General features: G+C 48.3%; 1 protein-coding gene across 1 annotated transcript in view; it reads left to right on the top strand.

The window, feature by feature from the left end:
• The first annotated feature begins 5438 nt into the window (after positions 1-5438).
• ANTXR1 (ANTXR cell adhesion molecule 1) overlaps positions 5439-12155 on the top strand; it is a 133450-nt gene continuing 126733 nt past the window's right edge. Inside the window, exon 1 of the mRNA XM_081868473.1 lies at positions 5439-5997. Coding sequence (XP_081724599.1) covers positions 5843-5997 — 155 coding nt within the window. The 5' untranslated portion in view covers positions 5439-5842. The remainder of the gene's footprint in view (positions 5998-12155) is intronic.

Here is a 12155-nt window from a genome sequence, read left to right as displayed (position 1 = left end):
CTTGGACCCCTGACTTCATGACTCCTTGCTTCTTGATCCTCAAACCCTGACTTTGTGACTCCTTGCTTCTTGATCCTTGGACCCCTGACTTCATGACTCCTTGCTTCTTGATCCTCAAACCCTGACTTCGTGACTCCTTGCTTCTTGATTCTCAAACCCTGACTTCGTGACTCCTTGCTTCTTGATCCTCAAACCCTGACTTTGTGACTCCTTGCTTCTTAATCCTTGGACCCCTGACTTTGTGACTCCTTGCTTCTTGATCCTCAAACCCTGACTTTGTGACTCCTTGCTTCTTGATCCTCCAACCCTGACTTCGTGACTCCTTGCTTCTTAATCCTTGGACCCCTGACTTCGTGACTCCTTGCTTCTTGATCCTTGGACCCCTGACTTCATGACTCCTTGCTTCTTGATCCTCAAACCCTGACTTTGTGACTCCTTGCTTCTTAATCCTTGGACCCCTGACTTCGTGACTCCTTGCTTCTTGATCCTCGGACCCCTGACTTCATGACTCCTTGCTTCTTGATCCTCAAACCCTGACTTCGTGACTCCTTGCTTCTTAATCCTTGGACCCCTGACTTCGTGACTCCTTGCTTCTTGATCCTCGGACCCCTGACTTCGTGACTCCTTGCTTCCTGACCCTCGGACCCTTGGCTTCTTGACCCTTGGCTCTCTGACCCTCTGACGCTTGGCTTCCTGACTCCTGGCTTCTTGATCCTCAAACCCTGACTTTGTGACTCCTTGCTTCTTGATCCTCAAACCCTGACTTTGTGACTCCTTGCTTCTTGACCCTCGGACCCTTAACTTCATGACTCCTTGCTTCCTGACCCTCGGACCCTTGGCTTCTTGACCCTTGGCTCTCTGACCCTCTGACTCTTGGCTTCCTGACTCCTGGCTTCTGGACTCCCATTCCTGCTGCCACCCCACCATCTTGCCCCCAGTCCAGACGTCCCCAGCCGGGAATTTGATCACCCGTGAACCAGACCGTGACACCCGCTAACTATATGGCTGGCGGGCGCACAGCTTCCCTCCCAAGCATCTGTGGGGATTGCTCTCCCGCAGCGGCATGGGGGAGAGTGGCTGGCAGTGCGCAGCTTTGCCCCCCCCCCACTATCCGTGGTAATTTGGGGATGCTGAGCGGATATTTGGACCCCAGCGCCACATATGCCAAAGACGGCCCTGCTGGTCTTTCATCCTCATCATCTGTATTAATTCCCCCCCCCAGCACACAGAAAGCTAGTTGGTCTGGGAGAAGTGGTGTTCCAGCCCAGGCTTCAATCCTGAGATGTAAGTTTTCTATCTAGGATTTTTAAAACTCCACATTTCATTAAGGGAAGAGTTAAGGCACTTATTCATGAAACCAAGATGCACAGAAAATTTCCAGTGAAGGCACCCAGGCTTAATTTCTGCACCACATAAGCAACAAGTGGATCACAGGGCCTCACATCACGCACCACACCCACCCACAAGTTTTCAGACCCAGCCCTCTTCTTTTGCATCTCTGCGCAGAGCCATAATCTTATTTAAAAGTACAGTCGTACCTCGGGATAAATGTGCTTCAAGTTAAGTATTTTCGGGTTGTGCTCCGCAGCGACCCAGAAGTAACAGAGCATGTTACTTCCGGGTTTTGCCGCTTGCGCATGCGCAGACGGTCAAAATGATGTCACGCGCATGCGCGGAAGCAGCAAAACACGACCCGTGCACGCACAGACGCACGTACGTGGGTTGCGTTCACTTCAGGATGCAAACGGGGCTCCGGAACGGATCCCGTTCGCATCCCGAGGTACCACTGTACATAAAAATCCAACCAAGGGGTTCATTACGAACATTTTTCCAGATCCAAACTCATTTCTCTAATGGTTTTTGAGTAAGCATATTTGCTTCCCATTTGCTTGATAATTATTTTCTTATGGGGTGGGGGGCAGGCTTTATGTTAGGGGGTGCAGAAGCAAGTTATGTGCGAGGTTAAGTGCTTATTATTTATTTACCTGACTGGGGGGGCAGCTGTCCCCCCTGCACCCCCTGACTATGCCCATGATAATACAATAGATAATGTTTATGTCAGATACACACAGTCAGCTGCGATGGGTGCAAATTTCACTTGAGCCACTGGGTGTCGCCCTTGAGCTCACTGGGGCTGAATCTTGTTCAGCTTTCCAGATTCGGTGTCTGTGAAGTTCTTCCCGCTTCCCCAATTTCAAGCAGGCGCCACTGAGGCCCAAAAGGAGCACCCAAGAAATGTCGGGGGGTGGCGTGGGGTTGGGTGTTGTTTTTGTTTTGAAACCAGGCTCATGCTCCTTCGCTCCTTTAAAAGCCTGGGAGCAGATTACACCCAAAGCCCGCCTTCTGAGAAGGCTGGTATAATGACTGAGAACGAATTTTGCAGCAGGGCGAATTTTGCAAACTAAGGAAAACAGGCTTGGTTAGAAAAAAAAAGACAGCCCCCCCCCCCCGATTCCACACATGGAGGAGAAAAGCAGCACTGACCCTCAGCTTTGGTGCAAGAAAGTCCTTCTTAACGGCATTGTTCATCAACATCATCAAACCTTTTATTGACATCACATAGGTAAAGGTAAAGAGACCCCTGACCATTAGGTCCAGTTGTGGCCGACTCTGGGGTTGCGGTGCTCATCTTGCTTTACTGGCTGAGGGAGCCGGCGTACAGCTTCCAGGTCACGTGGCCAGTATGACTAAGCCGCTTCTTGCGAACCAGAGCAGTGCACGGAAACACCGTTTACCTTCCCGGCAGAGTGGTACCTATTTATCTACTTGCACTTTGACGTGCTTTCGAACTGCTAGGAGCAGGGATCGAGCATGGGAGCTCACCCTGTCACAGGGATTCGAACCGCCGACCTTCTGATCAGCAAGTCCTAGGCTCTGTGGTTTAACCCAAAGCGCCACCCACGTCCCACATCATCAAACCTTTTATTGGCATCACATACAAACATCCAAAACAAATCAATACAGAATTACCACTTCCTCAGTGGCACAAAACATTTGCTAAAAGAAAGGAGGCAGAGCAGTCTATCATCACATCTCTAGGTCTCCAGGGAGATCAGACGTCTGCAGTGTATTTTGATGACAAAAAACCAAATAGAGATATTTAGCCACTAACTTGGTGAGCTCCTGAATGGCATTGTTAAACTGTGGGAGGGAGGCAGGCATGGCCACCAACCTGAATGGCTTTAGTTTAAAAGGGGATTAGACAAATAAATGGAGGAGAGGTCTGTTCGTGGCTACTAGCCAGCCCGCCCCCCCCCCCAGCTGGAACTCAGTTCTGGCACCAGGTGGGCTCCCTTGTTTTTATAAGAGAATAAAGGAGGCAATGAATGAGCCTCACCCTGGGAAAACCTCCTTCATAATCAAGGTGTCTCCCCTCCCCTTTTTATTGATGATAATCAGCTAAAGAGTTTGAGGATCTATACAACTGTTTAACATGCAGAAAACAGCTTTCTTAGAGAAATGGAACGACTGGAACTGAGGGAAGCCGGGGGGTGGGGGGAGGAAAAATGGGGGGGAAATTAGGATATGTTTCTGGATAATATGTTTTGTTGTTGTTGTTGTTTAGTTGTTTAGTCGTGTCCGACTCTTCATGACCCCCTGGACCAGAGCACGCCAGGCACTCCTGTCTTCCACTGCCTCCCGCAGCTTGGTCAAACTCATGCTGGTAGCTTCGAGAACACTGTCCAACCATCTCATCCTCTGTCATCCCCTTCTCCTTGTGCCCTCCATCTTTCCCAACATCAGGGTCTTTTCCTGGGAGTCTTCTCTTCTCATGAGGTGGCCAAAGTCTTGGAGCCTCAGCTTCACGATCTGTCCTTCCAGTGAGCACTCAGGGGTGATTTCCTTCAGAATGGAGAGGTTTGATCTTCTTGCAGTCCATGGGACTCTCAAGAGTCTCCTCCAGCACCATAATTCAAAAGCATCAATTCTTTGGCGATCAGCCTTCTTGATGGTCCAGCTCTCACTTCCATACATCACTACTGGGAAAACCAGAGCTTTAACTATACGGACCTTTGTCGGCAAGGTGATGTCTCTGCTTTTTAATATGCTGTCTAGGTTTGTCATTGCTTTTCTCCCAAGGAGCAGGCGTCTTTTAATTTCGTGAATGCTGTCACCATCTGCAGTGATCATGGAGCCCAAGAAAGTAAAATCTCTCACTGCCTCCATTTCTTCCCCTTCTATTTGCCAGGAGGTGATGGTCCCAGTGGCCATGATCTTCGTTTTTTTGATGTTGAGCTTCAGACCATATTTTGCGCTCTCCTCTTTCACCCTCATTAAAAGGTTCTTTAATTCCTCCTCACTTTCTGCCATCAAGGTTGTGTCATCTGCATATCTGAGGTTGTTGATATTTCTTCCGGCAATCTTAATTCCAGCTTGGGATTCATCCAGCCCAGCCTTTCGCATGATGAATTCTGCATATAAGTTAAATAAGTACTCCTTTTCCAATTTTAAACCAATCTGTTGTTCCATATCCAGTTCTAACTGTAGCTTCTTGTCCCACATAGAGATTTCTCAGGAGACGGATGAGGTGACCAGGCACTCCCATTTCTTTAAGAACTTGCCATAGTTTGCTGTGGTAGATGCAGTCAAAGGCTTTTGCATGGTCAATGAAGCAGAAGTAGATGTCTTTCTGGAACTCTCTAGCTTTCTCCATAATCCAGCGCATGTTTGCAATTTGGTCTCTGGTTCCTCTGCCCCTTCGAAATCCAGCTTGCACTTCTGGGAGTTCTCGGTCCACATGCTGCTTAAGCCTGCCTTGTAGAATTTTAAGCATAACCTTGCTAGGATGTGAAATGAGTGCAATTGTGCGGTAGTTGGAGCATTCTTTGGCACTTCCCTTCTTTGGGATTGGGATGTAGACTGATCTTCTCCAATCCTCTGGCCACTGCTGAGTTTTCCAAATTTGCTGGCATATTGAGTGTAGCACCTTAACAGCATCATCTTTTAAAATTTTAAATAGTTCAGCTGGAATATCACCACTTCCACTGGCCTTGTTATTAGCAGTGCTTTCTAAGGCCCATTTGACTTCACTCTCCAGGATGTCTGGCTCAAGGTCAGCAACCACACTACCTGGGGTGTAGGAGACATCCATTTCTTTCTGGTATAGTTCCTTTCTGTATTCTTGCCACCTCTTCTTGATGTCTTCTGCTTCTGTTAGGTCCTTTCCACTTTTGTCTTTTATTATGGAAATCTTTGTACGAAATGTTCCTTTCTAGAAAGATATCTTTCTAGAACTCCCTAACTTTTGAATAAAAAAAAGTTTTTTAAAAAAGAGAACAAAGGAGGCGTAGCATCTGCTGGAAAGGGGAGAGGCCTCTTGGTCTCGATCCTGCCCGCAGGTTCCCCCCAGGCCACGTCGAGCAGAGTTTGCAGGATCCCGCCAGGATCTTGCGCGCTGCCCCGTCCTTTGTGCGTTTCTCGCGTCCTCGGCCACTAGATGCCGCCGTCGGGGCTCTTTTTGGGCTCGACGGCGGGGCAGGACCACCCCCACCCGGAGAGCAGCCATCCTGGGGAGGGGGAGGGAGAGCCTTCCCACATTCTCCGAAATCTGAGGCAAAGACGCGCAGGGAAAGACCCGGGGAGAAGCCTCCGGAAGCCGCCTCTCGCCTTGCAGACGGCGGCGATGCTGCCTTGTGCGCGCTGCCAGGAGAAGCGCCTCTGAAAGGCGAGGAGGCGGCCAGCCCGCTGGGCATCATCTTCTGCAAACGGGGAGAGCCTTTTGCTCTTTTGCCTTGCGCGCGATCCTTCCCTGGGGTCTCGGCGCCGCGCAGCCCTGCATGGCGAGGGCGTGAGGCGGAGGAGGCGCGCAAGTGGCCCGGGGCTCGCTGGATCCTGCCCCGCCATGGCTGCCCGCAAGCCGCCGAGCCCCCCGCGCTGGGGCTGGCACGCTCTGCTCTTCGCCACGGTGCTGCTCGCCTGCGGCGGGCAAGGCAGGAGCCGGGAGGACGGCGGCGCCGCCTGCTACGGGGGCTTCGACCTCTACTTCATCCTGGACAAGTGAGTGGCTCTCGGGGGCGACCCGGAGGGAGCTTTGGGCAGGCTGCCCACGAGCTCAGGGGCATCAAAAGGCCAGCAGCTGTCTTACCCCCACCTCCGTTTAATCAGCATTATTATTATTATTATTATTATTATTATTAATTCCACCCAGGGCAGGTTGAAAACCATGTAAAGCAATTTGCATTCATAAAAATAAGATGGGTCTTGAAAGCGCACTTCTCAGGTGTCCAAAGGCCAGCAGAAAGAGGTTTCACTTTTACCCCCACCCCTAAGGACTCTTCCAGGTTCCTGTTGCATTTCTCCGTCTAGCTTATCTCAATTTGGGAAAAGTATACAGCAGCAGCAGCAACAGGTCCATTTTGCAGTGATTGCAATTGGGTTGGTGATTTGTGCAGAGGTTGCCCCTTGGAAGGCTCTTCTGCCATTCCCTATGTGGCCAACCATGGAACTAGTGATGGCCACCGACCTAGATGGCTTTCAAAGAGGAGTGGACAAATTCGTGGAGGAGGCCAGGGCTTTTGAGGGCTGCTGCTCTGCTCTGCCTCCACAGTTGGCACAGTGATGCTTCTGAATCCTAGTTGCTGAAAAGCACAGGAGGGAACAGGACTCTTGGGCTCAGGTCTTGCTTGTGGGTTTCCTGTTGGGGCATTTGGTTGGCCGCTGTGAGAACAGAACACTGGGCTAGATGGGCCATTGGCCAGATCCGGCAGGCTCTTCTTACGTTCTGAAGGGAGAGACATGCCTGTGTTTCACCTAGCAAAGCAAAGTTTGGGAAACTTTTGCAAAGGAAGTAGCTAAGGGATGCTATCTTTTTGCCCTCCGGTGTTGCCACCTCTGTTTTCTCCAAGAGAGATGGAGAGGAACCTTCCTCTCCTGAATTGAGCCTCAGACTCTGGATTCTAAGGAAGAAGAAACTTGCGATTTGGCCAATGTGTTGGAAAGTGCAATTGTTGTGGCTTCTCCTCCCCACCCCCAATGTACGTTTCTCTCCCTTTAACTCTGAGTCACTTTTTCTTTGTTCCCAGCTAATGAAATGCACATTTCTCCCTTTGCTGCTTTCTCTTGCTTAATAGTGTCCAGAGATGATATAAAATGCTTACTCATGTTATTTACCCCACAGCTGACTCCATGCCATTGTGTTTACATAAGAGGCTTACGGTTGCGTTTACAATATTTGTCCAGCTGTGCGGGTGCCCGAGAATAGAGGGACGGGACTTTTGGCAACATTAATAGAAGTAGGCATGTCATAAGATGGGGAGGGCAAAACCCAAACAAAAGGCCCCATCTAGGCTTGGATTCAAAAAGCTGCTCTCACGGCCCCAAGAGGCTGGGCATGGGCCTTGTGGAAGTTTTAATTTTCCTTCCTCAAAGAGCAGACCCTTTCACACATGGAGCATCTCCTCAGTTTCAAAATAGGTTTGTTTGTTTATTTATTTGTTGCTTATAAATATAAATCCCCACCTTTTTCACCAGGAACCACACCTGGCTCTCGCTCCCTCCTCATTTAACCCCCACAACAGCCCGGCAAGGTAGGGTTAGGCTGAGAGACAGTGACTGGCCCACTGTCACACACAGTGAGCTTTCTTAGTGGAGATTTGAACTCTGGTTTCCCAGGTCAAAGTCCAACACTCTAACCACTATGCAATACTGCATCTTGTGATTTTCCAACATGGTCTGGAGTGGGTGGACTCTGAGAAGGGCAATCTCACGGTGGAGATCTTGCTGTCCTACTCTTTTTTAAAAATATAAAAATTTTATTAAGTTTTCATATTTTTCCTTTTTCCTTTGTCACATTCATATCAAAGCATATCATCACATGCAACTTTGCTCATACTGACCCTTCTTTTTTTAAAAAAAAAAAATTATTCAAATTTTAAAGATTACAAAGAGAAAAAATAAAAAATAAAAAATAAAAATAAAAAAGACAGAAAAAATACAAACAATTAAAAAAAACAACAGATCAAACCTTTACATAACTTTCTTTCCTTTGCTTATTTCCTTGACCTCCTCACACCTCCCTTTTTTGTATTCTAGTTCAATTAGATATTTCAGCAAATCATTTCCAGCTTTGTTTTTATCCTAATAATTTATCTTAATATACTGTAATTGCTCATACTGACCCTTGACTTCCCCCCTCTTAACATTTCTACATCACCCTGTTTACCTTCTTACTTAAAAAAAATACTATAGTATTTGTAAATCAGTTTCAAAAGTTATAATTGCAAAATATTTTAAATCAAACCTGCAAACGTTCTCAAATGTTTACAATGTTCTTTCATATAATTTACTTCAGTCCTTTTAAAACAGTTCGTCACGCTGGTTTCAGATCTTCCCCATCAGCCTTACCAGTTCTGCATATTCAATCATTTTTATCTGCCATTCTTCCAAAGTTGGAAGTTCCTGCTGCTTCCATTTCTGGGCTAAAAGTGTCCTTGCAGCCGTGGTAGCATACTACATATTTAAGTCTACTTTTGGAATTTCTTCTCCCACAATACCCAACAGAAAAGCCTCCGGTTTTTTAATAAAAGTATATTTAAAAATCTTTTTCAGTTCATTGTATATCATATCCTAGTAGGCTTTAACTTTACTGCACATCCACCACATATGGAAGAAATTCCCTTCCTTCTCCTTGCATTTCCAACATGCCTTTTCTGGAGTTCTATACATTTTAGCAAGTTTAAAAAGATAAAGGTAAAGGACCCCTGACAGTTAAGTCATATACCATCTATACATCATCTTCATTAAATTTTCCTTAAGTGTTGTACCTACAGTAAATTTAATTGTTTTTGTCCATAGTCTTTCCCACTTATCAAATTCAATATTATGACCATAATATTGCTGTCCCAGTCTTTAAAAATCTATCTCATTGGTCACATTTTTATTTTGCCCTTTCTCCGAAGTCAGAGCTTAGGGTGGCACAGGGGAGGGCTCTTACGCTCTCCTCCCAGCACCCCTCGAGGAAAGGCCAGGCTGGCAGAGTAGTGGGAAAGAGGGAGGGAGATGGGTCACGATCACCCAGGGACTCCGCAGGCTGGGATTCTTCTCGGTGTGAGTCTCGCGTTCCACGTTGGCGCTCTTCTTGAGCTGGCCATTTTCACATCGAAAATGCTTCCTAAGAGCCATATGGCAAGACCCTGGACTCCTTTGGCCTAGAAAGGGCATTGGAACAGCCAAAGAAAAGAAATGGAAAATGGCCAACACCTCTCCTTCTGAATGTTGTTATTCGGTTACTGGAGCAATGGTCTCAGCCGCTCAGTCTGGGGTGGCAGGAAAACTGGAGTGGGAGCAGAATTGCTTGCAGGCTGCGTTCAAACACATACTTGCTTCTCAAAGTGGGCAAGCTTAGTTGCTGGTCCAGGAGGCCAAGCTGAGAAGCCCCCAGAATGGCAACTGGGGCAGAGGGAGACCCCCGAGGGAAACAAAACCACATGCCCCTTCAGAAAAAGAGGAGAAAGCCGCTCCGGTTTCCTGCTCTAAAACGCAAGGGCTGCCTCCAGCTTCTTGCACTGGCCACTTTAATTTGGGTCTAATATTTCTTCTGGAGTGCCAAGTTTCATGGGATGGGGAAGGGAAGGCCACAAGGGTGATGAGGATTGCAGATTGCTCGCACTTTCTGAGAGATCAGAGTCGGGCCCGAATGCGCTCTCTGCCAGGGAACCCAAAACGCTTCCTGGGCCCGGTGTAACTCTGCTCAATTAATAGGGCATTTATTGACTATAAGTATGGTACAGCTGCATGGGTATAATGCATGCAGCTGTAGCCGCCTCACCTCCAGAAAGATATCGTAGAATTGGAAAAGGTGCAGAAAAGGGAAACCAAAATGATCCAAGAGATGGAATAACTCTTTTGTGAAGAAAGGTGGCAGCATTTGGAACTTAAAGGCTTAGGGAAGAGGCAGATAAGAGGCCACATGAGAGAAGTTTATAAAATTATACATGACTTTCGAAGGTTGTCAGGGGCCTAGTTGTTGCTGATTTTACTACAGTGGTACCCCGGGTTACATACGCTTCAGGTTACATACGCTTCAGGTTACAGACTCCGCTAACCCAGAAATAGTACCTTGGATTAAGAACTTTGCTTCAGGATGAGAACAGAAATCACACAGCAGCGGCACGGGAGGCCCCATTAGCTAAAGTCGTGCTTCAGGTTAAGAACAGTTTCAGGTTAAGAATGGACCTCTGGAACGAATTAAGTACTTAACCCCGAGGTACCACTGTACCGGGTTGTTTAAGAGGGCATGTAATTGGTGGTGTGTTAGCCAGGGCATTTGGGTGTCCCCTAGTTTGTCTTGTATTTCTTATGTTGATAAGGGTTTGTTATTTTTGTAGAAGTCTGTTAGGCAGTATAAGCCTTTGGCTTCCCAGGTTTTTATCTGGAGGTTTTGTGCTGCGTGATGGAATAATGGGTGGCGTGCCAGGGGAATTAGTGGGGATGGGGTTGGGGACAGTTTACCTACTTTTGCTTTCCATGCTTTAAGCATGGTCTTTGTGAACCTGTTTATTATTGTGGGGATTTCCCTCAGTTTGTTTGGGAGGAATGGTGGTGCGAGTATTTTCACTTGTGTCCCTCTCCAGGTGTACTCACCATGCCCACCTCCACCTCTTTCCCCCTTCTCATCCTAACGTAACACTAATGTCTCAACAAATGAAACTGATCTGTAGAAAATGTAACTTGAAAAAACAACAACCAATAAATCTTTAATAAAAATATATTTTTTAAAAAAGAAATTATACATGGCTTGGAGAAAGTGGAGAGGGGAAAGTTTTTTTCTCACTCTCTCATAACATGACAGCCCACAGACATCCATGGAAGCTGGAAGATTCAGGACAGGTTAAAAAAGGGGGCTTATTTGTATAGCACTTAGTCAAACTATGGGACGCGGGTGGTGCTGTAGTCTAAACCACTGAGCCTAGGGCTTGCCGATCGGAAGGTCGGCGGTTTGAATCCCCGCCAGGGGGTGAGCTCCCGTTGCTCGGTCCCTGCTCCTGCCAACCTAGCAGTTCGAAAGCACGTCAAAGTGCAAGTAGATAAATAGGTACCGCTCCGGCGGGAAGATAAATGGCGTTTCCGTGCGCTGCTCTGGTTTCGCCAGAAGCGGCTCAGCTATGCTGGCCACATGACCCAGAAAAACTGTCTGCAGACAAACGCCAGCTCCCTCGGCCAGTAAAGTGAGATGAGCGCTGCAACCCCAGAGTCGTTTGCAACTGGACCTAACTGTCAGGGGTCCCTTTACCTTTAGTCAAACTATGGAACTCTCTCACGCAGGAGGCAGGGATGGTCACCAACCTCGATGGGTTTCAAAGAGGAAAAGCGCCACTGGCCTTGCTTTGCCTCTGCAGTTTGTAACAGTGGGTCTCAGCCGCTTAGCCTGAGGTGGAAGGAGAACGGTTGGAAGGGCTTCTGGGCAAATGGAAGGTGATGAACTCTCCTTCCTTGGGGGTTTTTAAGCAGAGGTTAAATGGCCGTCTGCCATGGATGCTTTAGCTGAGATCCCTGAATTGCAGGGGGTTGGTCTAGAGCAGTGGTGGCAAACCTATGGCACACATGCCAGAGGGGGCACTCAGAGGCCTCCCTGTGGGCACATGCGCTCTCCTCCCAGCACAGAGCCAGCAAAAGGCAAAGGTGGTGCGTCGAATCCTCAGCTCAACTTGGGCCATGTGAGCGGTGGATCGGTGCAGGAAACTGCACGGAAGGAGCGGGATTCGATGCCCGTCAGGGCGCCAACTCTCTCCAAAACAGGGGTTGCAAGTATTCTTTGCCCTGAGTTCATTGCACCAATTGCACTGAGGTTTCAGGTGCTGCAAGAGCGGGACAGCAAAGAGCCGAAATCCCGAAACTGGCCTGTCTCCTGCAGTGCCTTTGGGCTCCTTTTCCTCAGCCACTCCACACAGAATGCCCAGACCAAGAAGGTCCCCTCGTGGCCAGGGAGGCGCAAAGGGAAAGGCCAGGTGGGGCATTGGTCCCATTCGGATATGTGACGCTATCCCCAAGTAGGTGCTTGTGTTGTTTTCAGAGACTGGGCGTGGATCCTGGGACTTGTGTCCAAGTAGAAGCGCCTCGGATGGGGCGTTGGGGTTGTGGGCAAAACTGAGCCACAACCCCCAGGGCGCACGTTTGCCCTTGCGGAGCCTCCGCTGTGGGTGGCACTTTGTGATAAA

Source organism: Podarcis erhardii (assembly GCF_964252035.2).
Source record: "Podarcis erhardii genome assembly, chromosome: 7".
Lineage (NCBI taxonomy): Eukaryota > Metazoa > Chordata > Lepidosauria > Squamata > Lacertidae > Podarcis > Podarcis erhardii.
This window is presented reverse-complemented; position numbering and strand designations above follow the sequence as displayed.